The 24,918-nt window shown below is 40.8% G+C and overlaps 1 protein-coding gene across 6 annotated transcripts in view; it reads left to right on the top strand.

The window, feature by feature from the left end:
- The window catches only part of FARS2 (phenylalanyl-tRNA synthetase 2, mitochondrial), a 244,977-nt gene extending 220,277 nt beyond the window's left edge, over positions 1 to 24,700 (top strand). For all 6 annotated transcript variants that reach the window (XM_058178123.1, XM_058178119.1, XM_058178117.1 and 3 more), the window contains one exon: positions 24,438 to 24,700. In XM_058178123.1, the coding sequence (XP_058034106.1) occupies positions 24,438 to 24,576 (139 nt within the window). In that variant the 3' untranslated portion in view covers positions 24,577 to 24,700. The remainder of the gene's footprint in view (positions 1 to 24,437) is intronic.
- Positions 24,701 to 24,918: the final 218 nt, after the last annotated feature.

The following is a 24,918-nucleotide window of genomic DNA, read 5'->3' as shown; positions in this document are numbered from 1 at the left end:
TTGTTTTATGCGCCGGCTGCGCAAGCACAAACCCAACCTGCTGCTGATAAATAAATGAAATAAACGGGTGTGCACTTGCACAGTCGGTGCATGGAACACTCAGCAATGGCGGCAGCAGATTCAAGGAGAGGGACTCTAACTTTTGGACTCTTGCCTTTCCTGGCAGCCATCCGCTGGAAGAAAGTAAGTATATGCTGCGTGGCGAAGGAAGAGCGGGCGGCGGGTGTCGGGGAATAGTGCATTCCCCGACCCAGTTGAGGCAGGCGGCAAGCGGGGGTGGTTCCGGCGTCTCAGGGGAATGAGGTATCCCTGGGCGAATGGCGAAGGGTGAATAGGCGGCGAGTGGGCAGCAAGTGGGCGAAGGAAGAGCGGGCGGCAGCTCCGGGGAAAGGCCAGAGTCAGGGAATGGTGCATTCCCTGACCCGGTTGGGGAAGGCGGCGGCTCCGGGGCCTCGGGGAATGGGCCCCGGCCCCTGACCCGAGGGCGAGCAGGTGGCGAGCCGCCTTCCCGGTGTTCCAGTGTCCAGCTTGCGAAGGCTGGACTGCAGGCCGTGGAGTGGTTCAGGGGCGTGGCCAGCCAGCGATTGCTACCGGATCAGCAAACCAGAACCAAACTCCGCTACCTACTCGTCCGATCCGGTCTGATCTGGTAGCATTTCACCCCTGCATCCAGTACCATATATTTCTACCCCTGTGTGTATATTTTATTTCTAAACAGTATTTATTTTTTTTTGCTTTGCTGCTTGAGGTTGAGGCTGAAGCCTTTAGCCACCATGTAGCCACTTTCAAATTGACTTCTTTTGCTGTCAGCTGCCTTTTTAAACTTTTGCTGAAGCATTGGCTTGGCAGTTTCTCAGTCTGTGAAAGGAAAAGTGCTTTACCAGTTGTTGGCAGGCTCAGCAATGCTGCTGGAGTGGTAAAACTGTTGGCTCTGCTTCTCCTTTCAGCTTGTCTGTGGCTGGATTGGTGAAGTCCAAGCATGTTACTCCTGACTATCAGTTGCCTGTTGAACTGCCAGTGTTGTGACCCAGGCCCAAGTAGGTAGTATGAAACTTAGTCAGTGAAAAAACAAACTTTATACAAACAGCTGAGAATTACTTCATTCTCAGCGTAGTTCAACTAAATTAAATCAAATTCCTCCTAACACAAATTCTTTAGTCCTAACACAAACCTTGGTCCAATTAGGCAAACTGCCAAAGGCCTTTCTTGGCAAATGTTCAGAAGACACTGAAACAAAAATAAATGCAAGAAGATGAAGCTACCAACGTTGTTTTCTGGCAAAGCCCAAATGCTGTTGGTGGTGTGTTTTAAGCCTTATGGTAGGGGCCAATCATCTCTTGGCCCTAATCCCGAGTCATCCTCTTTGCTTGAGCTGCTCTTGCCTTCTGGCAGCTCTTCTCATGTGTGCATTAGGAATAGGTTCCTCCTGTTCCTCTGCCTCACTACTATCAGTCTCTGGAGGCTCTGGAGTCCGCACCTCACTCCCCGATGGCCCTGACCCCACCTCAGCCTCCAACGCAGAGCTCTCATCTGGGCCTTCCCCAGCCTCATCGCTGTCCGACTCCGTTGCCAGCTCTGCAGGCTGCTAGTGGACCACAACAACCAGCTACAAATTCCCACATGGCAATATCTTCCATCAAGCACCCATACCCTGGTGCGTTCAGCATTTTCCTTTTATACTTTGAAAATAGGTGTGGTACAGTACTCTTCAGGCTACCTTAAAGTCTCAGGGAACAAAGCAAAAGATGGAAGACTTAATGCTGGCCATCACAAGGCTTTCCTTCCACATATCTATTCCAGAATTAGTTCAAATCCATGTTGAGAAATAGATGTAAACTGGAAAGCATATTAAGCGTTTGGAATATGTTTTTGCTATATAACTTTGTTTTCCCCATCTGTTAACTGACTATGTTATTGTGTGTGTGCGTATGTGTGTGTGTGTGTGTGTATTCAAATATGGAGATCTAAATATTGTTATTTAATTTGGCTGCTGTTACTCAGTAGCAAGGCAAGTATATTTTTGCAGGTGCTCAGATACAGTACTGGTCTTTATTGTACAGATTATCTATGCAACATTTTCCAACAAAATGAATACCCACACAACTTTATGAAAAAGTGCCTGTCCAATCAACCCAATAAAGCACAACCAACACAAGCTGTGAAAAGGATAACACTGCTATACCTCAAAAATATCTCAGAAACCACCAATGGACTATTACAACCACATGGCATCCCCATGGCACACAAAAACCAAAAGACCTAGCAGTCCCAGAAGGAAAAAATAGAAGTCATCTACAACAGGCGTCTCCAACTCCCTCGTCTGTGAGTCTGCAACCCATTGGGAACTGGCCCACAGAAGGAGCAGGGAAGCATGCAAACACATGAACCTCCATTTGCACAAATGATGGGGGCGCATGTGAAACCATCCCCTCTCCCCTTCTGCCACTGTCGCCACTGCCAGTCTGCAGAACCAGAAAGATTGGGAACCGCTGATCTACAACATACACTGTAAGGATTGTAATAGTCACTATATAAGAAGGGGAAGTGTGAATATCCTAGACCCAGTTAGCGGCAAAACATTAGAGAATTTCTGGAAGCATGCCTTTCAGACAAATCGTCCATCAACAGGCACATAAAGATAAACAACATCTACAATATCTGCTCGAGATATGGTTATACACAACTTTTCCCAAATAAATACATTATGTTTTAATGATAATATAGTATCTGTGATAAACCCTGTAAATTATATAATCATCTATACTATGAAGCAATATTGGTGTTACATACCAAAAAGATACGTTCAGTTAAATAATTTTATACCAAGTGCAAATCTGTAGTACAAAATCCTAAGAAAAATGTTGTTGCAAGCCAGATCTCAGATTATATTAAATACAGTATGGTTATTATAGGATACCTACCCTGTTTCCCCTAAAATAAGAATCCCCTGATAATAAACCCAATTGGGCTTTTGAGCGCATGCGCTAAAATAAGCCTACCGGAAAATAAGCCCTCCCTGAAAATAAGCCCTCCCTGAAAATACTTAAATGTATGTGCAGCTGGTCCCCGCCATTTCCTTTGGTTAGGTTAGGGAGACAGAGCTGGATGAGGCAAGATGAGCCTCGTCTTGCTTCACGCGCTCCAAAATAATAAGACATCCCCGAAAATAAGGCCAAGCACTTATTATGGGGTTCAAAAAAATATAAGATAGGGTCTTATTTTCGGGGAAACAAAGTAGAAAATAATGGCCACTAGGAAGATTACTTGGCATAAATACAGTAATGATATTATATAAAAAATTGCTTGGTGTAAAATCATTACTAATTTGTGTACCGATTCATAATCGCACACACTCCTCCATCCAAGATGGCTGTGTGGAGGGAGAGAAGCGGGAAATTTTGCTCTTGTTCATCTGCCTCTGGGTGATGATCTCCTGTTGTCATTCAGTTCCCTAATATTTAATATTTATATATCTTTTTTTTATCCTTTCACACCTTTTGTCTTTACCAGTTGTATGCATAGAAAGATGTCACCATCATTGATTTTTCAGAGTAATTACTTATGATGATAATGATAAATTCTTTGCCATCTTGTGTTATACAGGGTTTTTTTTTTACTTGCCCCAACCACTTGTGGTATTTTGCTAATTGTATATAGGCTTCCATTTGCCACAAGGAGATAACGCAAGTTTTCTTGCTCCTGATGTATTCCCTTGTTTATATTTATTTTACAGGTACTCCTCAACTTACATATATTCATTAATGATCATTTAAAGCAGCATTGTCTATACACATTATCTACTAACACTTTTAGAACCTGTTTAGAATTATCATCTATTCATAGTGATAGTTAACATTATCATTTATTATTGTTTAGTACAATGGACCATCATTCCTTCTTAGACTGATATGCTCTACCAATGGCTTCAATGTGAAACATCCAACTGAGAGTTTGAAACAATCTATTTTTAATAGGAAACAGCTGGTTCCAGGTGGAACATGTGGTGTTTTCAGTTTGGGGAAGAGGTTTGAGACCTACTGGAAATGTACTCTACCAGGCCAAATGTAGCTGCATTGGTTAATTTTAAAATCTGTGTTGCTGTGTCATAAATCTTATTGAGCCTCTGGTGGCTCAGCAGACTAAGTCTGTCTGTTATTAACACAGCTGCTTGCAATTACTGCAAGTTCAAGTCCCACCAGGCCCAAGGTTGACTCAGCCTTCCATCCTTTATAAGGTAGGTAAAATGAGGACCCAGATTGTTGGGGGCAATAATGGATCAAGACTATTGCTTAACACAATGTAAGCCACCCTGAGTCTTTGGAGAAGGGCGGGATATAAATTCAAATAAAAAAAAATAAAAAATTAACACATGAATGGTGTAATTGCATTAGAGTTTATTATAATGGATGCATTCCCACTTTTAGATTCATGAAGAATGGTTGTAGTTACTTTTAATTTTGTACCACTATATTTTGTTTTGAAGGACAAATAACAGCTCCAAATAATATGCATCTAATCAAGACAATGACATAGGACAAGGACAGAAGTATCAAATATGATGGACCAGAAATAATACGTAACAAAATAGGCATATTCTTCCAGTCGTCATTTCTCTCTCTCCTTCTCTCTCTCTCTCTCTCTCTCTCACACACACACACACACACACACACACACACACACACACATTTTATATATCTATATAGCAAGTTGTATGCCCATCCCCTTTCTCAAGTTTGGAAAGTTTATAGTTTTTCATTTGAAATTGTGCTTCCTTTTGATATTGGCCACCTAACTAAAAAAAAAAAATAGTGAGCTAAACATGAAAATTCTATTTATTTGTATGTATTTCAAAGAGAGGAAAGTGCTTTAAAAACTCTTTTGATCTAAGTTGATGCTATTGCCAGTTTAACTTTATTGGTAGAATTTCCTCCCTATGGTTCATTCCTTGCTCAGGTCAAAACACCATAAGCCATTAATTCAAATAGATTGGATGGATGGATGGATGGATGGATGGACGGACGGACGGACAAACAGATAGACAGATATCTCACAAGGTAAAGGCAAGATCAATGAGCCAGCCCTGTACAAACACTTTTTTATAAAAAGGTAAAGGTTTCCCAATCCCCTCCTGTCCAATTCTAGGGTGCGGTACTCATCTCCATTTCTTAGCTGTTTTTGACTTCTTTATGGTCAGATATAAGCAACTAATTTGTGCATACCTAATTCTAGAAGTCTGAAGTTTAACTTTTCAAATAAGGTACAACCTGATTTCTCACTTCCTAACGGGCACACCTTATTTCTGCTTATAGAAGCATAAAGGTATCATTTATCTGTCTACATGACATCCATCCATTATCTGTCTGCATGAGTCTCTCATTTCTCTACAATGATGAAATACTAACTTCTCTTCTACTTGGTTACTCTTCTCTGGACACACTCTAGTTTATCAACAGCTTTCCTAAAATGCAGCATCCAAAATATTTTTTGCACATTCAGAATTAACACCTTTCCAAAAAGGTAGCCTTTGCTCTTAGTTAGAAAGGGTCTACCTTTGTTTTCAGATGATTGTATTCTCCCCCATCTCTTGTGCGCACTCTTTTTCTACCCTATCTTTCCAGCTCAAGGTCTTTTGTTGCCTAAAAATGAAACGACCGGAAACGTTTCAAAATGTCATAGGACTCCTGAAAAATAATGATCTATAAATGTTGATTTTAAAAACAGAATATATTATTTTTTCTTGTACAAAGACATATCATAAAATGTTTTTCATTTGCACTTCCCTCTTTTTTTCACTTAACTGATTTGATGATGCGAGCGGCAGTCTTTTCAAAAGTAGTTGGCTACTTTCCACATTCTCGTTCATGATCAGTGATTCTTTTTCAATCATAGCATTCTTCCTGCCATTTACCACCCATGTATGTTACCCACACAAGTCTAGCGCTCCAATGGGCTGTTCAATTGTCTAAGAAACACCATGATTCACTTTCAAAAACTCTTCATAGAAGAAGCTCTACTGAATCTTTCTCCTTTCTATCACCTTCTGCCTTTTGCTAATATTTTGATAATTTAAAATCACTTAGAATCTTATCCTTTAATCCTATCATTTCTCATCATTCATTCTGCCAGTTGTATTCTGTTTGGGAACAAATTGAAGTTCCCAAGTGAAAAAGAACTATTTATCTAAATATATGTCCTATGTTAAAGAAGACAATCCTCTATCTGAGTCTATGGTGTGGTCAGTAAATTATCCATCAAAGTCCCTGTGAAAAATAAAGAACATTATGAAGGAATAGCAGAGTTCTTGAACTAGCCTAAGAATTAGGACATAAATATAGACTGAATTGGTGCATCACTGAAAAGTTTTTCCTAGTATAGTAAATGTACTCTATTTACATTTTAAATTAGAATTTAATAATCCTTTCGGGGATTAGACAAAATTGTGGTATCATGCAATGCTTTGGGCTTTCAGTTTTCCACTTTTTAAAAATAAAAAAAAATACAACTGCATTGTTCTCATTCCTGAAAAATTTATGCAGTTGCACATAAGAAATCGTCCTCATCTGATATTTCTGAAAATTCAGCATTTTTCCTTTATGATCTTTGAATATTTCAGCCATTTTTAATATGTTTGATGATTTTTTAAAAAATGAATTTCCTCTAGGGACGTTACAGATGCTTAAATGTCCAGAGCAAATATTGCATATAGCTGATTCATAGCAGCTATTTTGACACCTATAAATTAATGCATGCATTATGTATATTTATGTCCTCTTTTAAACATCCTCCTTTTGGGGGCAGAAAACATATTAGCAGTTGTGTTATTCATGAATGTAGGCTGTTTGGGATATGTTATTTCTAAACTGGGTGAAATTCAGCAGGTTCTGAGATGTTCTGGAGAACCGGTAGCGGAAATTTTGAGTAGTTTGGAGAACCAGCAAATACCACCTCTGGCTGGCCCCAGAGTGGGATGGGAATGTAGATTTTGCAATATCTTTCCCCCAGGAGTAGGGAGGGAATGGGGATTTTGCAGTATCCTTCCCCTGCTATGCCCACCAAGCCATGCCCACCAAGCCACGCCCACAGAACCGATAGTAAAAAAAATTGGATTTCACCACTGTCCTAAATAGAGTGCTTGATTGCTTGATCAATGAGCCTTTGTGTAAACAAATATATGTGCACAGTCAGGTGTGGCATTGCAATATCATAATTCATACCCAACATACAACATACACAGTATTGCTGCATGTATAACTGTTGAAACAACTATGCTAGAAACAAGATACAGTATGATAGGTTATGAAGCCATTATGATATTTGCATGGACAAAAGTACCAAGCATGACTAAGATGGGGATTCAAGACTTCTCTAGTATGTTTGTCATTTTGTTCATTTATGAGGATTAGGTAATTTATTTTCAAATTATGTGTTATGATTGTGAGGCAGTCTGGATTTATCCCTCCTTCTAGCCACATTGCATGAAACTAAATATATCTACCTATCTGCATATATTTAATTACGACAACAAGCCAAAACAGTGACCTGCTCACTGTTTCATTTGCTTCCAAGCTTCTATTGTAACTTGCAGTAATTCCCTGCAGTTTAGCATCCAGAGAACATCACATATACCTATTACATCATGTCATATATTTTATATTTCTGCACATTAAGGAGAGAAGAAGGAGAATTCATCACGAGATTGACATTACTAGTCAAGTTCCTTATCACTTCTAAATCCTTCTTAAGTGTTTCCTGATTTATCTCTTTTGCCAACAACACTGCATCTTGTTTATTTTCGTGGCAACCATGGTTACAAGTTTTGATAATACGAAAAAGAGACCATTGCATTGTTTGCAGAAAATAATATTTTGAAGGTTAGCTCACGGCACACTTTAGTGGCCCAGATCAATGTGGAAACTTTGTTTTCCAGAATATTAATTAAATGATTAATGAAATTTTAATGGGAATTTTTCTGTGTGCTGTCTCATATACATGAAGGAAAGGAAATTTTACATTCTTTTTTACAGCCTCCTATTCATTCATTAATGGAATACATTTTTAATTTGACAGTAGTCTTATTTTAATAATGCACTAGTATCCTTTAGTGTTAACATAGACTATAGGGATGAAGGAGAGGCTTTCAGATAATTATTTATAATTTTTTTGGTTTGAGTCATTAGTAATAGAAGTATTACATTCAGGATTTATTTAATTTCTCCTATGTTTCAATGTAAATTCCAGTGTCATTATTTTAAAAGGAATTCCTAATAAAATGTTAATCCTAATTAACCCCATTGCTATTATTTTTGCTTTTGGCAAAATTAAATCCACTTTAGTTCCAGGTTCAGGTACTGAAATTTGCAGACTCATCTGTAACTGGGTATGCCTAATTGTTTGCACAGAGGTACTTTCCCTTGCACGATTGGTTTATGACTCTCTGGCTTGATTTATGTATAGAATCTCAGGACAGCTTATATGAGGATCTTTCCTTTTTTTAAAATATTGATAGAAGAGAATGTGTGTAGCTCAGGTTTGAACTGTGGGGTCCTTGGTGCTCTCTGAGCTGGATTGTTTTCTTGCAGATGTTTCATTACCGAACTAGGTAACATTATCAGTGCACAGTGCTGATATATTAAAAATATTTTTAATATTAATTTTACCTCCTTAACAATAACTCTGTGAGAAGTGACTTGTAGAATGTCACCCATTGACTATTTGTATATTTATTTATTTAAAATAATTTATATCTTGCTTTTTGTTACAAAGAATGCATAATCACTCTTAATATATCACCCTTATATAGTTACGTATATGTAAGGCACTGTTAAACATACTGATATTTCTTTGGAATTGCACCATCTAGTTGACTATTTTCTGAATCTGTTGAAATGAGACATGCATAACATGACAAACTTGGTTAATCTAAAGATATTATAAGGTAATTATTTCTTTATGCTTCAACAGATTAAAATGGATAGGCATGTATTTCAGGCATTTTTTAAAAATAGATGGGGGTGTCCCTGAAAAAAGTTGGAGAGGAAGACCAGATCCCACTGAAAATAATCTGGACATAATTTCAGCGGTTGACAGAATATACATCCCACTTATCTCCAAACTAGTCTAGTTATATATTCTATTTTATATAAAATAGTAGCAGAATTTTCTACGCCAATACCAAATACTAATATTTTGGAGCTAAATTTGAAGTTCTAAAGCAGGGGTGTCAAACCCGCGGTGTCACATTGTCATCGCATGATGTATCATGACTTTTTCCCCCTTTGCTAAAACGGGGTGGGTGTGGCCAGCGCATGACTCATCTAACCTGTGGCCTGTGAGTTTGATACCCCTGTTCTAAGGTGATTTCCGTTACTCTTCCTTTTCAGGAAGTTGTCCCAGCTAACCGTAAGGTGATATGTAGTAAAGGGGAAAAATGTGCTTCTTCCATAATACCAGAATTAATTATAAATATATGAATATGATGTGATTTTATTTCATTTCTCCCTTTGTATTGATTAAAGATTCCTACTGTATGTCTGTGAATTCCTGCTTTTTCAAGAAATATTTCAGATGAAAAGCCTCAGTGACCAAGGCCAGCAGATGGCTGCATTGTTGTACAAGACTTGCGGAGAATGGATCTACCAAGTTAAACATATTTTCTCTAGAATATAGGAAACTGAAAATTTAGCAAAGTGGCATGTTTGGCATAAAAAGTCACCTGCTTTTGTCTGCAATTCCATCTGAGGGTAGTATTAAGATTATGACAAAACTTTTTAAGAAAATTGGAAGTGGTTTAAGACTTATTGCATATTTCTTCAAATATTTCTTTATATATTTTTTTAGAGCTTTGAAACATAACGTGGAAGAAGTATAATGTAATTAATATAGGACATTTTACTGATTATTCAACATTCTGGGATTTTGAACAGATCTAAATGTTCAGAAACATCAAGCAATTATATATGGATTTATTGAAAAGCAGGCAGCATACAAATTTAAAACAGCACCCAAAAACCTCAACCAGGTCAAAGAATAACAAATGTAAGCTTTAGGACAATTTTCAAATAAAATCCTTTACCCAGATGGTTAAAATTAAACAGGTTTGTAAGAACGTTCTAAATTCAAGATTTTAACCTTGCAGTGGATGATCAAAAGGGAACAAGTTAAGACATTCAAGAAAAATTGATTTCCCTATGCCCCTCTAAAGTCTTTCTAGAAGAGGAATTTTGCTGTTTTTCAATCAAATGCATATTTTAGATTGACAGGAGACAGGATAGCAATAGCAATAGCTCTTAGACTTATATACCACTTCACAGGAGACAGGATAGCAATAGCAATAGCTCTTAGACTTATATACCACTTCACAGTGCTTTACAGCCCTTTCTAAGCAGTTTACGGAGTCAGCATAATGGCCCCCAACAATCTGGGTCCTTATTTTGCCCACCTCGGAAGGATGGAAGCCTGAATCAGCCTTGAGCCTGGTGAGATTTTGAACTGCCAAATTGCAGGCAATCAGCAGAAGTAGCCTGTTGTACTGCACTGTGCCACTGCAGCTCTGCATAATACATAAAAGTTTTGTAGCATTTTGGCACTATATCTTTAAAATTGTCTATGTTGCTCAATACCTTATGTCTATTTTCTCAGAACACATAAGAATGTCGTTTTTCTTTAAATCACTCTAGAAGATGCATGCTTTGAGGTCACTTGCATTTTTTGCTAGATCAGTCCCTTGAACTGTTACCTCCAGGAAGGGTGCAAGTAGCACCCATTCGTGGGTGTGAATGACTTCAGTGATCTCATTTCATGTAAATCCAGGGCCATTTGTTAGAACATTGGAGGTAGAGCCCTGGGGCTCAAATTAAAGGTCATATATCCATATTTACAAGCCCCATTTATGAGTGCTTCCATGTATTTTCTGTACAATTATGTATATTAGGCATCAGTTAAATTCGGTCAAATTCAGTGCTGGAACACAAACCCCTTGTTCCAGTAGTGAAATGTAAAATTTGTTACTACTGCTTCTGTGGGTGTGGCTTGGGGGGGGTAATGTGACTGGGTGGGCGTGGCCAACTTTTTTTTTTACTTTTAAAAGCATTTTTTCTACAACCTCTTTGGTGGAAAAAGAGAAAAAATGCTTTTTAAAAGTAAAAAAAAAAGCCTCTGATGATCGCGCTGCTCAGCTGGGCATGGGGGGGAGGCAGGGATTTTTTCTATCAGTTCTCCGAACCACCCGCCGCCATCGCTACCGGATCAGGCGATCCGGTCTGAACCGGGAGCATTTCACCCTGCCTTGTTCCCATACAGATGCACATGCTTTCTATGTATTATTGCATATTATTTCACCCTGTTTCTTTCCTCTAAAACTGCTGAATATCAATAAGAATAAATTACATTATAGTAGCAATGCACTGTCTCTTGGCATTTTGTTTTACATGATATTTTCATTGATTGTGGAGCATTACACGAACCTTGGTCATCTTGTCACATTTGGGCATAGAGCCAAGAGCTGTCATTGTCAGCTTTAAAATGAACTTTGTCCCGAGACAAGACAAGATAACTTTATTACAGTCCTTGTAATATGACTCAAAAACAGAAAAGGGAAAAAAAGTTTGAGACAGCAACCAAAAACCACAGTAAAACCAATAATGATAAAACAGGCGTGCCAAGGCAAAATATATTTTGTGAATAGCAAAAAACAAAACTTAGTCACGTTAAGAAAAATAATCACATTGATTAGATAATGGTGATGTAAATAAATGATAGATAATGTAAATAAAAGGATGTGAGTGGCCTGAAAATCTTGATTAGATGGGGTATTATTAATTGCAATTCTGCATCTTTCTGATTGGAGCAATATAAAAGAATATAGGTTAGTTTTTCAGGGACTCCTTACCACAAGGGCAGTCAGAATGGCTGCTATCCACAGATAATTTTTATTATCTATACTACCACCTAGCTTTTAATTTCCCCTGTTTTCTCTTTTTACTATTCTTGTCCCATTCTCCACAACCAGACATAATCAAAGCTGAGTATAGTCTTCTCACAGGAAAATATCTACACAACTACTGAAGTGGATTGTAACCCACAAAAGTTTATTAATTGATTAGTTTTTATGGTGTCACTGAAATATTTTTGCAGCAAAAGGCATCATTAGTTCTTCGTAATTAGTTCTGGCTGATTTTGTGACTAATTAGGGAAATGTACTGAACCTCTGATCATATTTGTAGGATTTCTAATCTTCGGGTTGTTGCAAAAATTACACAGGAAGCCCAGCCACCATGGCTAATGAAGAGTGAAGAAACCCTGACAATGTCCTTCTCAAATTCAGCTTTAGGTGTGGAGCCTCCCACAATCTAACACAGGGGTCTCCAACCTTGGTCCCTTTAAGATTTGTGGACTTCAACTCCCAGAGTCCCTCAGCCAGCAAAGCTGGCTGAGGAACTCTGGGAGTTGAAGTCCACAAGTCTTAAAGGGACCAAGGTTGGAGACTCCCGATCTAACATACCTCCATCTACCTGTAGTCCTCAGATTATGGCCTAAATTGCACTAGCATTTCTGTGAAGACGTCAGTAAGCCAAATATCACGTGACCGTGCCACTTAGTCACAACAATCACACTTGTGGTCATTAAGTGAGGACTGTTCAGTCATAAGATGAGAACCTCATAGCTCAGCATTGCACAAACTGCCTCCACTGCAACTCCTCCACCCACCTGTCTCTACCCCATCTCTGGCCTTTTGACCATCCCGTACTGCATGGCCGATACAAATAAGCCACTGTATTCTTCTGCTGCCACCTTGAATAACCTAGAAATCCTTTTAACAGAAGGAGTGGAAAAGGTTCAACCCACAGGGCTGGCCTTGAAGTAACCAACAAGCACAGGTCAGGAAAAGAGCCATTTCTTGGCTACTGTCTATCCCACTCCCTCAGTCAGCAAGGTCAGGAAGGGCCAAACATTAGGCTGGATGCGTAAATAGTACCAGTTCCTGGGACCCAAACAGCTTCCTGTAATTGCAGGAATATTGGATAGTCATAATTGCGAGCTAGCCACCAAGCATCAAAATGTTGATCCCTTGATTACAGGGATTCTGTGGTGGTCGTAAGAGGACTGATCATGCATCTGTTTTTTCAGTGATACTGTAATTTTGAACAGTTGAATGAATAGATGTAATCTGACAACTACCTGTATTATGAAAAGAATATAATATTCTAGGGTGTCATTCTGTGAACTCAATAGAATAGAATTCTTTATTGGCCAAGTGTGATTAGACACACAAGGAATTTGTCTCCTGTGCATAAGCTCTCAATGTACATTCAAGAATAGTGATAGATCATTATCATAGTCATTGTAAAAATACATTCATCATAAAACATTAGATACAACACTTAGTGATTGTCATGGATAACATAAATAAGCAATCAACATAAATCATACTAGGATACTAAGTAAACGATATAAATCGTAAGATACAAGCAGCAAAGTTACAGTCATAAGAAGATAAGGAGATAGGTAATAGGGAAGATGAGAATAATGATGACCTTAGTATAGAGTCCTGTTAGACTAGATCACCAAGGTCCCTTCCAACTCTGATGCTGTTCTGTCTTCTAAGATGAACAGAGAGGCACTGTATTGAATGCATAAAACTGGCTCCCCTTTCCCACGTCCAGCTGATTAGATGTAAAAGGAGGAAATTTTATTCTTCCCACTTCAGACAATTATAATTTTGAAAAGAAAGGCCAGCTAAGTAGGACAATCGTTATAATGTCCGAACCGTTCTTCCTGGATTGCTATTCTTTGCTTTCCTGCCAAATTACATAGATTAAAAATAAATCTATGGTCTTGCCTATTTTTATTTGTCCATTGTTGATTTTGTTTAGAAGCGGTGTTCCCCGTAGCCTCTGAATCCATCAATATCCCTCTGTTCTTTTTTCCTGCCTGCCTTATGCAGCATTGCATTGTATTTAGTGTTTCATTTCAGAAAGCTATTGCTGAGAATGCTGTGATCTGAAGTTCAATTAAAGACTAATGAAAGGAGCATGAGGTATGTAATTGCATACCAGATGAGTTGTAGGAAGGTACAGATTGGATTAAAAAATATTTTTTCCTTATTTCCTGCTAATCATTGCATCTGTTGATTTAGCAGAATCACAGCCCAAGTCCTTAAAATTTCAAACACCAGCAGCATTACTACGATGTTCTCTATAACAGCAGCTTTGAAGTATTTGTAAATTCAAGGCCTACCTATGAGCCCTTTAGCACAGGGGTCTCCAGCCCCCGGGCCATGGTCTACTACTGGCTCACTGAAGCAGCGTGCAAGCATGCAAAACCTCATTTGCACACGCACAGGATTTAGGTTGCACTAAACCATTCTCACCTGCCACCGAAACTGCTACCGCCAGACTATGAAGCCAAAAACGTTGGTGACCCCTGCTTTAGCACATGGAGGGAGGGGCACATTGGTCAAAAAAGTGGCATATGGCCCTGGAGTTTCCCTTGTGATGTAAAAGCTGTACAGGACCTACAGCTGCCCAGATTTTCCCTGTGGTAAGATGGGCAACCAATACATTTAATACATAATAATAATAATACAGATTGGTACGTGATTGCAAAAGTGCAAGAAATCTGAAGGACTTTTAAACTTAGGTAGTAAGTAGTTGATAGGCAGGCAGGCAGAGAGGCAGATAGACAGATAGATCAGTCTTGGTTGCACCTGTGCAACTTGTAGTATTTTCTGCTAACAATATTTTGGCCAGTACAATTATCAGTTGTATTATCAATTAATACAAATATATTAATCATATGTTAATATGATTGAATCAATTATATGTTAATACTATTGGAATAAATCTCTTACTGCTTACAGCATAGGCCTTTAGGAACAAACCATTATAAACTCAGGTAGCACTAGCTGAATGATATAAGGAAAAAGACTTTGTTTTGCTCATATTACACTATGTGGAGGACTTCTAGTAATGCAGAATGATGGGTGTGTCTCCTAAAAGGCTGGTTGTGGATGTAACCCATCCTCCAATAAGATCACCCTACTGAGAGGAAAAGAAAAAATATTCCAGATGAACATTGTGATTTCACACTTGCCTAGATGTTTAAGAGAGCCCAGAATGCATGAGCACATTGAAATCTGTACTTTTCACCTCAAATGCGTAGTCATTGAGTTTAAATAAAATATGCCATATTTTAATATTGAATCACCATGTCATGTTTTTCCAGAAGTGTTAATGCTCGCTCTGTCCCCCTTATATAAATGTAAATTTTAGTTTTTTGTACAGAAAAACAGCATACAGTACAATTGTGTCATATAAGTGCTTCATATCATTCGTGTAGAGATTATACGTGCAGGTTGTTTAGTTGGCTGACCACTAGTTGGCAGACTAGCAGCTGAACCATGTGAACTTTAGTCTCCTGCCTATGACTCATTCCCAGGGAATCTCTGTTCTTGGGAGGAACCTGGCACATACTGTTACCAGCAGATAAAACACAGAAATCATTTTCATCATAGCAGGTATCTATCTCAGCTTAGCACTCACTGAATAGGCAGCACCTCAGCCAATTGTATATTGTTTCATTATACATGCATCTTCACTCACCTATCATGATGTTACATGTATGTATCCCCTTGCATGAATTATAATAAAAGGGAGCTTTGGATTTGACTCTGGGCTTTCATCCCGAGGAAGAACGCGTGTTTGACTCTTATATCATGAGAGACCACCACACATTCACAACTCTTTATCTAAAATGAATAAAATGGAATGGAATACTTTATTTGACCAAGTGTAATTAGACACACAAGGAATTGTCTCCGGTGGATAAGCTCTCAGAGTACATGCCAAAACAATAAGAGTAATAATAATCATAATAATGATATCAATAAGAAAAGATAAAAGAAATGACGAGAAGGCTAAGCCATGCTACATGGGTAAATATACTTAGACATAAGACAGTACTGTGGGAATTAGTTGTTCAGCAGAGTGATAGCAAAGGGGAAAAACTGTCTCTGTGTCTGGTTGTTTTGGCATGCAGTGCCCTGTAGCGACAATCCAAGGGGAAGAATTTATGTCCAAGATGTGAGGGGTCTGTAGATATTTTCCCAGCCCCCCTTCTGACCCATGCATTATACATGTCCACAGTGGAAGGCAGACTGGTTGTAATTATTTTTTTCTGCAATCCTACCTATCTGTTGAAATCTGTATCTGTCCTGTCTGACTGCTGTACCAAACCAGATTGTTATAGAAGAACAAATGATAGACTTAATAATCCCTCAATAATAGGAATAATAATTCAATAATAGATGTTTGCATCATCTCTAGACTGTTAAGGAATAACATTTTAATGAAAACATTAAAAAAAAAATTCTGACACCTTAAAGACTTAATCAATTTATCATATTATAGGCTTTCATTTCATGGAATATAGGGCCAATTTTTTTTAACTACCGTATATACTCGAGTATAAGCCGAGTTTTTCAGCACGTTTTTTGTGCTGAAAAACGTCCCCTCGGCTTATACTCGAGTTCACGCCTCGAACCCCGCACAGGAGGGGTACCGAACGGACTCCCATGGGAGGACGGGAGCGGGCCCGCCGAGGTCTCGCGGATTTGTCGCCCCAGGCCGGCCCCATTCCCGTGTCTGGTGGGCGGACGGCGCAAACTTGGCGGACTGTGCATTGGCGCGGGAAGCCCTGGTGGTGCAGTGAGAGGGCTGGGCAGGGGCCGCCAGCCTTCTCGGCTGAGGAGGAGGTTTCCCGACCGCCGCCGCGAGAGCCACCCCAAAGGCCAGAAGAAAAGGTCATTCCATCGAGTAATGGAGCGAAGGCTCCTTCCTCTCCGCCTTACCCATGCTGTGCGAGCCCGGCTGGGCTGCAACCCCGCCGCCGCCGCTCCTTCCTCAGCCTCCCGGGGCTCGCGCTCTAGCAGCCGTCAAGCTCAGGCGGACTCGGCAGCTCCCCATCAGCACTCGCACGGCGCGATTCGGGCAGGAGGTCGGGCTCGCTCTGTGGCGGTGGCGCCTCCGCCGCCGCCGCCACGGCCACGGAGCGAGCCCGACCTCCTGCCCGAATCGCGCCGTGCGAGTGCTGATGGGGAGCTGCCGAGTCCGGCCTGAGCTTGGCGGCTGCTAGAGCGTGAGCCCGGGAGGCTGAGGAAGGAGCGGCGGCGGCGGGTTGCAGCCCAGCCGGGCTCGCACAGCATGGGTAAGGCAGCTCCCCATCAGCACTCGCACGGCGCGATTCGGGCAGGAGGAGTCGGGCTCGCTCTGTGGCGGTGGCGCCCGCCGCCGCCGCCGCCGCCGCGCCGCCGCCGCCACGCCACGGAGCGAGACCGACTCCTCCTGCCCGAATCGCGCCGTGCGAGTGCTGATGGGGAGCTGCCGAGTCCGCCTGAGCTTGGCGGCTGCTAGAGCGTGAGCCCGGGAGGCTGAGGAAGGAGCGGCGGCGGCAGGGTTGCAGCCCAGCCGGGCTCGCACAGCATGGGTAAGCGGGAGAGGAAGGAGCCTTCGCCCATTACTCGATGGAATGACCTTTCTTCTGGCCTTTGGGTGGCTCGCGACGGCGAAGTTCGGAAACCCTCCCTCCTCCTCAGCCGAGAAGGACTGCACCGCCAGGGCTTCCCCGCCAATGCATAGCCTGGCGGGAGTTACTGCAGCTCACCGGCTCCGCCCAACTGGTGGTGTTGGGGCAGCGCTCCGCTTTCTAGCAAAAGGTCGCCGCCCAAAACTCCTCGCCTTCTCCTGGGAAGGGCTGGATGGCTAGCCGGGAAGGGTTGAATAAGCAAGCCAACCTCCTCCCTCCTCCCTCCTCTCCCCATAGCGAAAGAGCGTTTTCCCGTTGGAAGAGAGAGAGAGAGAGAAAGGAGGGCCGTTCCTCCCTTCTTTCATTCTTTCTTCTCCTCCGTGCTTCAGAAGCTGGGCGTGTGTGTGCGCCTGTGTGCTCTAGTCCTGTGCTCTAGTCTCTTCCGGCGCTGGAAGAGAGAGAGAGAGAGAGAGGAGGGCCGTTCCTCCTTCTTTCATTCTTTCTTCTCCTCCGTGCTTCAGAAGCTGGGCGTGTGTGTGCGCCTGTGTGCTCTAGTCCTGTGCTCTAGTCTCTTCCGGCGCTGGAAGAGAGAGAGAGAGAAAGGAGGGCCGTTCCTCCCTTCTTTCATTCTTTCTTCTCCTCCGTGCTTCAGAAGCTGGGCGTGTGTGTGCGCCTGTGTGCTCTAGTCCTGTGTGCTCTAGTCTCTTCCGCGGCGCTGGAAGAGAGAGAGAGAGAGAAAGGAGGGGCCGTTCCTCCCCTTCTTTCATTCTTTCTTCTCCCTCCGTGCTTCACCGTGCTGGGCGACCTGGAGCAGCTGCTCTTCAGCCAGATGCTCGGTGAGTCAGCCCGTCCCCTTCCTTCCCGTGGGGGTCTGCCTTGCTGGTGAAGGTTATTGGGGCTTTTGAGCAAGGGAGGAGGAACGCGAGCACCGCCTTTCACGCTGGCATTCCGGGATTTCCCTTTGTTTAGAGCTGGGAATCCTCCTTCCCCCTTTTGCACTCCCTCCCTCCCTCCCTCTCTCTCTCTCTCTCTCACACACACACACACACACACAGACTTCTAAAGTCGATTGGCACAATGCTAAGCAAACACAGCAGTGGGTCAAGGGTGAAGGGCTAGGAACCTGGCAGGTGAAAGGGTGAGCGACATGAAGGCAAAGACCACAATTGTTTTAAGAAAGAAGCTTTAGCAGGAGGGGGATGGGAGGGTGTTTTAAGTTTTGGCAAACAGCCAGCCCAACTGTATTGGAGAAGGTCACACAACTGGCCTTAACATTTTAGCTGCTGTCTTTTTCCTCACACTTGGGTTTAATGATATTAGAGATCCTTATTGCCCTGCCAAAAAAAAAAAGAGCCACCCCAACGTCTATGAAAATTAACCTTCTCTGCCAAGAGACACTGTGCAGGGTATTTTCACTATTGGTGTGCATACAGGCTTAGATTTGTGCTGGGTTCTTAGTGCTTAGAGCACTGACCTTCAGAGGCACCCTGGTCCCTTGGAAGCTAAAGGAGGACTCATTTTCATGCTTGCAGTTGTATTGTCAATTTCTGTGAGACAATGTTGTTGAAGTAACTCACTCACTCATTCATTCATTCATTCATTCCTTGTGTGTCCAATCACACTTAGCCAATAAAAATTCTATTCTATTCTATTCTATTCATTCATTCATTCATTTTATTTTGTCAAATACATATTAAATAATTATATAAATATAAGCATGAATTGAATACATAAAAGGAATACAACTAAAGGGAACATTAGGACAGGGACGGTAGGCACGCTGGTGCTCTTATGCACGCCTTACAGACCTCTTAGGAATGGGGTGAGGTTAATACTAGATAGTCTTTGGTTAAGGCTTTGGGGATTTTGGGAAGAGACCAGAGTCAGGTAGCACATTCCAGGCATTAACAACTCTGTTACTGAAGTCACATTTTCTGCAATCTAGATTGGAGAGGTTCACTTTAAGTTTGAATCTATTGTGTTCTCGTGTATTGTTGTGGTTGAAGCTGAAGTAGTCATTGATAGGAAGTACATTGTAGCAGATAATTTTATGAGCTATGCTCAGGTCATACCAAAGGCGGCGTAGTTCTAAATTTTCTAAAGCTGGGAATCCTCCTTCCCCCTTTTGCACTTTTATTGTTTTTCGTTCAAATAAATATTCATGTTATTTTACTTGGCTCTATCTTTATTTTTTACATTGACCAGTAGCTGCCTCATTTCCCACCCTCGGCTTATACTCGAGTCAATAGTTTTTCCCAGTTTTTGTGGTAAAATTAGGTGCCTCGGCTTATATTCGGATCGGCTTATACTCGAGTATATACGGTACTTCAAGTATACATATAGTATATTAGGTAACTGATGAAGTGATTTCTAGTTCACTAAAACTTGTACCATAATAAATCTGTTAAATTTTAAGATTCCCTAAGCCTTTTTTTATTTGTCATTCTTATTCTTATTTCTGTAACATGATCCATATACATGATGTTTTATGGAGCAACACAATCATCACAAAGAACCTTATGACACCTTAAGCAGTAGTAGGCTTACTATTTTATAAACATTTCTGAAACATCCACTAAAACTTAACACATTTATTACAATATAAGCTTTAGCAGATCATGGTCAATGGACTATGATGATCCATAAGAGAATATGTGATAATACTTTTAAAAATATAACAGGCTCTTTATGGATGGTGCTGTAAAACAGTGACCCCCCCCAACCCTTTGGACAACAGGGACCAGTTCTGTGGAGAGAGGCTTTTCTGCAGTCCGGAGAAAGTGTGGTTTCGCACACAGCCTGCATCCCACGCATGTGCAGATGGGGCTTCGCTGATTTGCATGGCCCAGTTTCTGGTATGCCATGAACCACTGCTGATCCTCAGCAGCATGGGGGCCCCTGCTGTAAAAGATGGATGAAGATTTTTAAGGTGCCACAACAACATTCATGGTTATGTTTGTTTAAGCTTTCTAACTTCCTGAGGTAAACGAATTAGTGCATTCCCAGAGTCTATGGTTTAAAAACCAGGAGCCATCTTGGTTTCTATGGTTCTTGTTCAGTGGGGTTAGGGTAGGCCTTTCATTCTTTCAACTGTTGAACAATGAACACTGAAGGTTCATTTTCCCCAATATGAAAAAATGATCTAGTATCATTATTAAAGGCAGAATTCTTTTTAAGCCTACACCCCAGAGGTAGGTTTCAGCAGGTTCTGACCAGTTCTGGAGAACCGGTAGCAGAAATTTTGAGTAGTTCAGAGAACCGGTAGTAAAAATTCTGACTGGCCCCGCCCCCATCTATTTTCTGCTTCCCAAGTCCCAACTGATTGGGAGGGAATGGGATTTTGCAGTATCCTTCCCCTGGAGTGGGGTGGGAATGGAGATTTTACAGTATCCTTCCCCTGCCACGCCACCAAACCATGCCACGTCCACCAAGCCACACCCACAGAAGCGGTAGTAAAAAAAATTTGAAACCCACCACTGCTACACACACATCAAGTTAAAAGTCAAATGGGACTTGTTGTTTGGGCACAAGCTTGATTATAAATTGTAGATTTGGATCTGTTTAAGAGAAGTGAATTATTTGAGACAAAGGCTGAAAGCCATTGTCATGTCAGATCCATTTAGCTTTGCTTCTCCTCTATCCATGATACTGTTCCTTTTCAAAACTAATGTTAATTTGATATTGGCCATGGTTTAAAGGATTGGGGTTTTTTTCCCCTGCCTGTTATTTGATTTCTCTCTTATAGTTCCTCTATTTTTTTTTCCGCTTCAAAGTGTCTAGCTCAAGAATGTATCATGATGTAATTGGGAATCAACATCTAGCAATTAAAGATCAGTGCTGTACAAAATAAGATTATTTGCAGGACCTTGATGCAGTATTGGTTGCCAAGAATAAGAGATGTAACCTGGATTCAGGTTGTTCACAAACAATAGCAATGCAGACATCATACAGAAGTAGTTCTGCAGAGTTTTCACTGGCCGAGACATGCTTGCTAATTTTTTTTTTTGCCTGGTTGCTTTTTTTGAAGTTGGACTATGTTGTTTGTTTGTTTGTTTGTGTAGTGCTACAAGCTATACAACATGAATTATTATCAATTGAACCAGTATGCCTCTTGTAATTTCCCAGTCCTTTTACAGGTGCTTAAGAAGGGTAAATAAAAAGGGAAAAAGGAATGATAGACATTCATAGACAGGCATAGGTCCAAGTTACTTAAGAAACCGTCTTACCCCAGTGGGACTGGCCCACCCCACCCGCATCGTCAGAAGAGGCATGCTGCAGGTCCTGGCAGGGTCTAAGAGAAGAACCTTTTCTGCCGTGGCTTCTACCCTTTAGAAAATCTTATATATACACCCTTGAGGTACGATCTGCTCTCACCCTTCTGGCCTTTCATAAGAACCTGAAGACCGGGCCGTGGTAGCTCAGGCTGTAAGAAGCCTGTTATTAGAACACAGCAGCCTGCAATTACTGCAGGTTCAAGCCCGGCCCAAGGTTGACTCAGCCTTCCATCCTTTATAAGGTAGGTAAAATGAGGACCCAGATTGTTGGGGGGGCAATAAGTTGACTTTGTAAATATACAAATAGAATGAGACTATTGCCTTATACACTGTAAGCCGCCCTGAGTCTTCGGAGAAGGGCGGGATATAAATGTAAACAAAAAAAAACAAAAAAATAAAAAAAAACCTGGCTCTCCCTCTGGTTTGGGGCCCCAATAGGGAAGCATCACACTGGAGGTGATTGATGGATTAAAAGGCGATCCTCCCCTCCCCCCTGCACATCCCACTCCCTCTCACCCATCTTTTAACTCTTATTGTTCCCTGATTGTAATGCTATTTTTTATTATTTTTACATTTATGAGCTCTGGTTTTATAGCTTTTAATGTTATAAGCAACTCAGAGTTGCCCCGAGGTGAGATGGGGACAAACAAATTTGATGATGATGATAGAAGATTTATTGGAGAGAGTAAAACCGTTTGCTGCTAAGAATAATAGGGATCACAATAAGAGATTTAACTCTTGAGCAGATAATTAATAGGAGATGCATTGTTTTTTAAAGAACAAAAACATTTCATATAAATGACAGCTTTTTTGGGGGGAAGGTAAAAATATAAATAAAACTGATCTGATTAAAGAGTAGAAAATGAGATGTTAAAATCACTGACTGGCTTTGCACAGAATCTCAATGATAACGCCGTTTAGCATATTGTATGAAATTGACTATTATCATTTGTAAACCATACTAATGGCTAGCATAATCAAACAAACAGTTTGGTTTATGGCTATTAAACTGTGGTTAAACAAAATATAGCTTAGTGCAAAGAATGAACCCAGTGATGGCGTTAGAAGCAATCTCAATTAGTTGCTTGGTGATGGAGGAAGTCCATTCCTTAGAGCAGGGGTAGGCAATCTTTTCAGCAAAATGCTTCCACTGTGACTTTTATTTGGGATAAGAAAAATGAAAATCTGTATCAATGGCAATCAGTAATTTTCCTTTTGAATGATACGATGTGGTCTCAGAATGCTAGGAGACTGCTAATAAATTACTGGGCGGTGACATATGCTTCTTGTGGTCCAGATTGCCTAACTCAGCTTATAACATTCCAAACAGATGGCCATTCAGTCTCTGTAGGTATTACTAATGAAGGTGAGTTCTTGTACTATGAGTCTTCCAGGAGCTGTGATGAGGTGAGGTTGGAACCTGAAGACTGTCTGCTTTAACGGATTGAAGATTGTGGATCAGGCACCTGGCTTTCTTGCTTTTATTATCTTTGTTTATATTTCTGCTGTGAATCGCCCACCATTGTATTTTACAAAATGGATAGCCATATGAGTCTTATTTATAAATACGTGCCTACATATATACTTATATTTTGTTTCCTTTTGGGACAGCTGCATATGGATGTGTCAATAAATAGATGTTCCTTCAAAAACAATTTCAAAACTTTCCTGAGAGGATTATATGTTAAACAAAGCATTTACTCCACAAAACATATAGAATTCTCAGCCTCCTGCTCACCCACCTTTTTATTTGTTTTATTTGTCGTTGAGCAGTTAAATTACAGCTCAGAGTAGCCTCAGCCTGATCCCAGCTGTAACAGCTATGATTTACTTGGTCCTTAGAATATGCACTTTCTTACTCTGCCTTCCTTTAGGAAAATCTCTATTGAGAAAAATTTGTTATTCTACAGGGGGGCTGTTACAGGTAGTTGTAGATGTTTGAGCAATATGAAATATGTCAAACCAGGTCACCAAAGAGAATGGTTTTCTCAAGGAAATGTGTACATTTCTTGTGATTATAGTACTTCAGTGCAGCCTCCAACAAGCTGTCTCCTCTATTCAGACTCTTTACATGTGAATCAGTGGTGGGTTGCCCCCAGTTCAGACTGGTTCACAAGAACCAGTAGTAAAACTGGCAGGAGGCTCCGCCCACCCACCACGACGTCATCAAGAGTGATCCGCGCATGCGCAGAAGCTTCTGCGCATGTGCAGAAGCTTGCGAGTGTGAGTGAAGCACAAGCACGTGCGCGCTCACGTTGCAAACCAATAGTATAGGTAAGTAGAACCCACCCCTGATGTGAATTGTCTTCATGCTAGCATATCTTTAAGAGGGCATATAGCTCTGGCACAAGAGTTTGTGCTGGACAAGAAAGAAGGAGAAAATATGATCAAGCAATAAGGTGCCCATCTGAAAAACAACTAGAGCTCAAAAATGGATTGTGTTCCTCTTTCCTCTGGAGAGGTTAATTATTAAATGACAAAAAGGGGTTGTATTGGTAACTTGAAAAATATAATTAAATGCCAGGGCAAGAAAAGCCAAAAAAAAAGAAAGAAAGAAAGAAACTTTTTATTTTTTCCTTCCAAATATGTGTAATTTCGTACAAATTAACACCAGCAACTGATTCTTTGTTGTTGTTTCCCTAGGACACAAAAGGTCAGCCATTGTTACAAGATCACTTACCGACACTTGGAGAAGACCCTCACTCAGAAGGAAATAACCAATATCCATCAAGCCATTCAGAAATCGGTAGTACAGGAATTTGGAGTGGATGGAAGATTTTGACTTTTCAGTTTTGAATAATCTGGGTTACTTTTTTAAAAAATTCCTTATTTCTGTTAAAACAATTTCCATTATCTGGAAACCTTTATGTAATACTAACACCAATAAATTATCTTGCTGGTTTGAATACATGTTGATTACTAGTTCTTATAGTAGTAGTGTGTCCATCATATCTGCTTTGAATATTTGTCCCATGAGTTTGATATACAAGTTCGAACTTTCCCAGATTATTTGAGGTAAAGACACAACTGGACAATACAAAAGGAACATGGAGCAAAATATTTCTTGACAGTTTCAAGGAAGTGGATTATGGCCCCAACAAAGAAACAAACATGGTCCATGACA

Source organism: Ahaetulla prasina, chromosome 3 (assembly GCF_028640845.1).
Source record: "Ahaetulla prasina isolate Xishuangbanna chromosome 3, ASM2864084v1, whole genome shotgun sequence".
NCBI lineage: Eukaryota > Metazoa > Chordata > Lepidosauria > Squamata > Colubridae > Ahaetulla > Ahaetulla prasina.
Note: the sequence above shows the minus strand (reverse complement) of the source record. Positions and strands in the feature narration are given on the sequence as shown.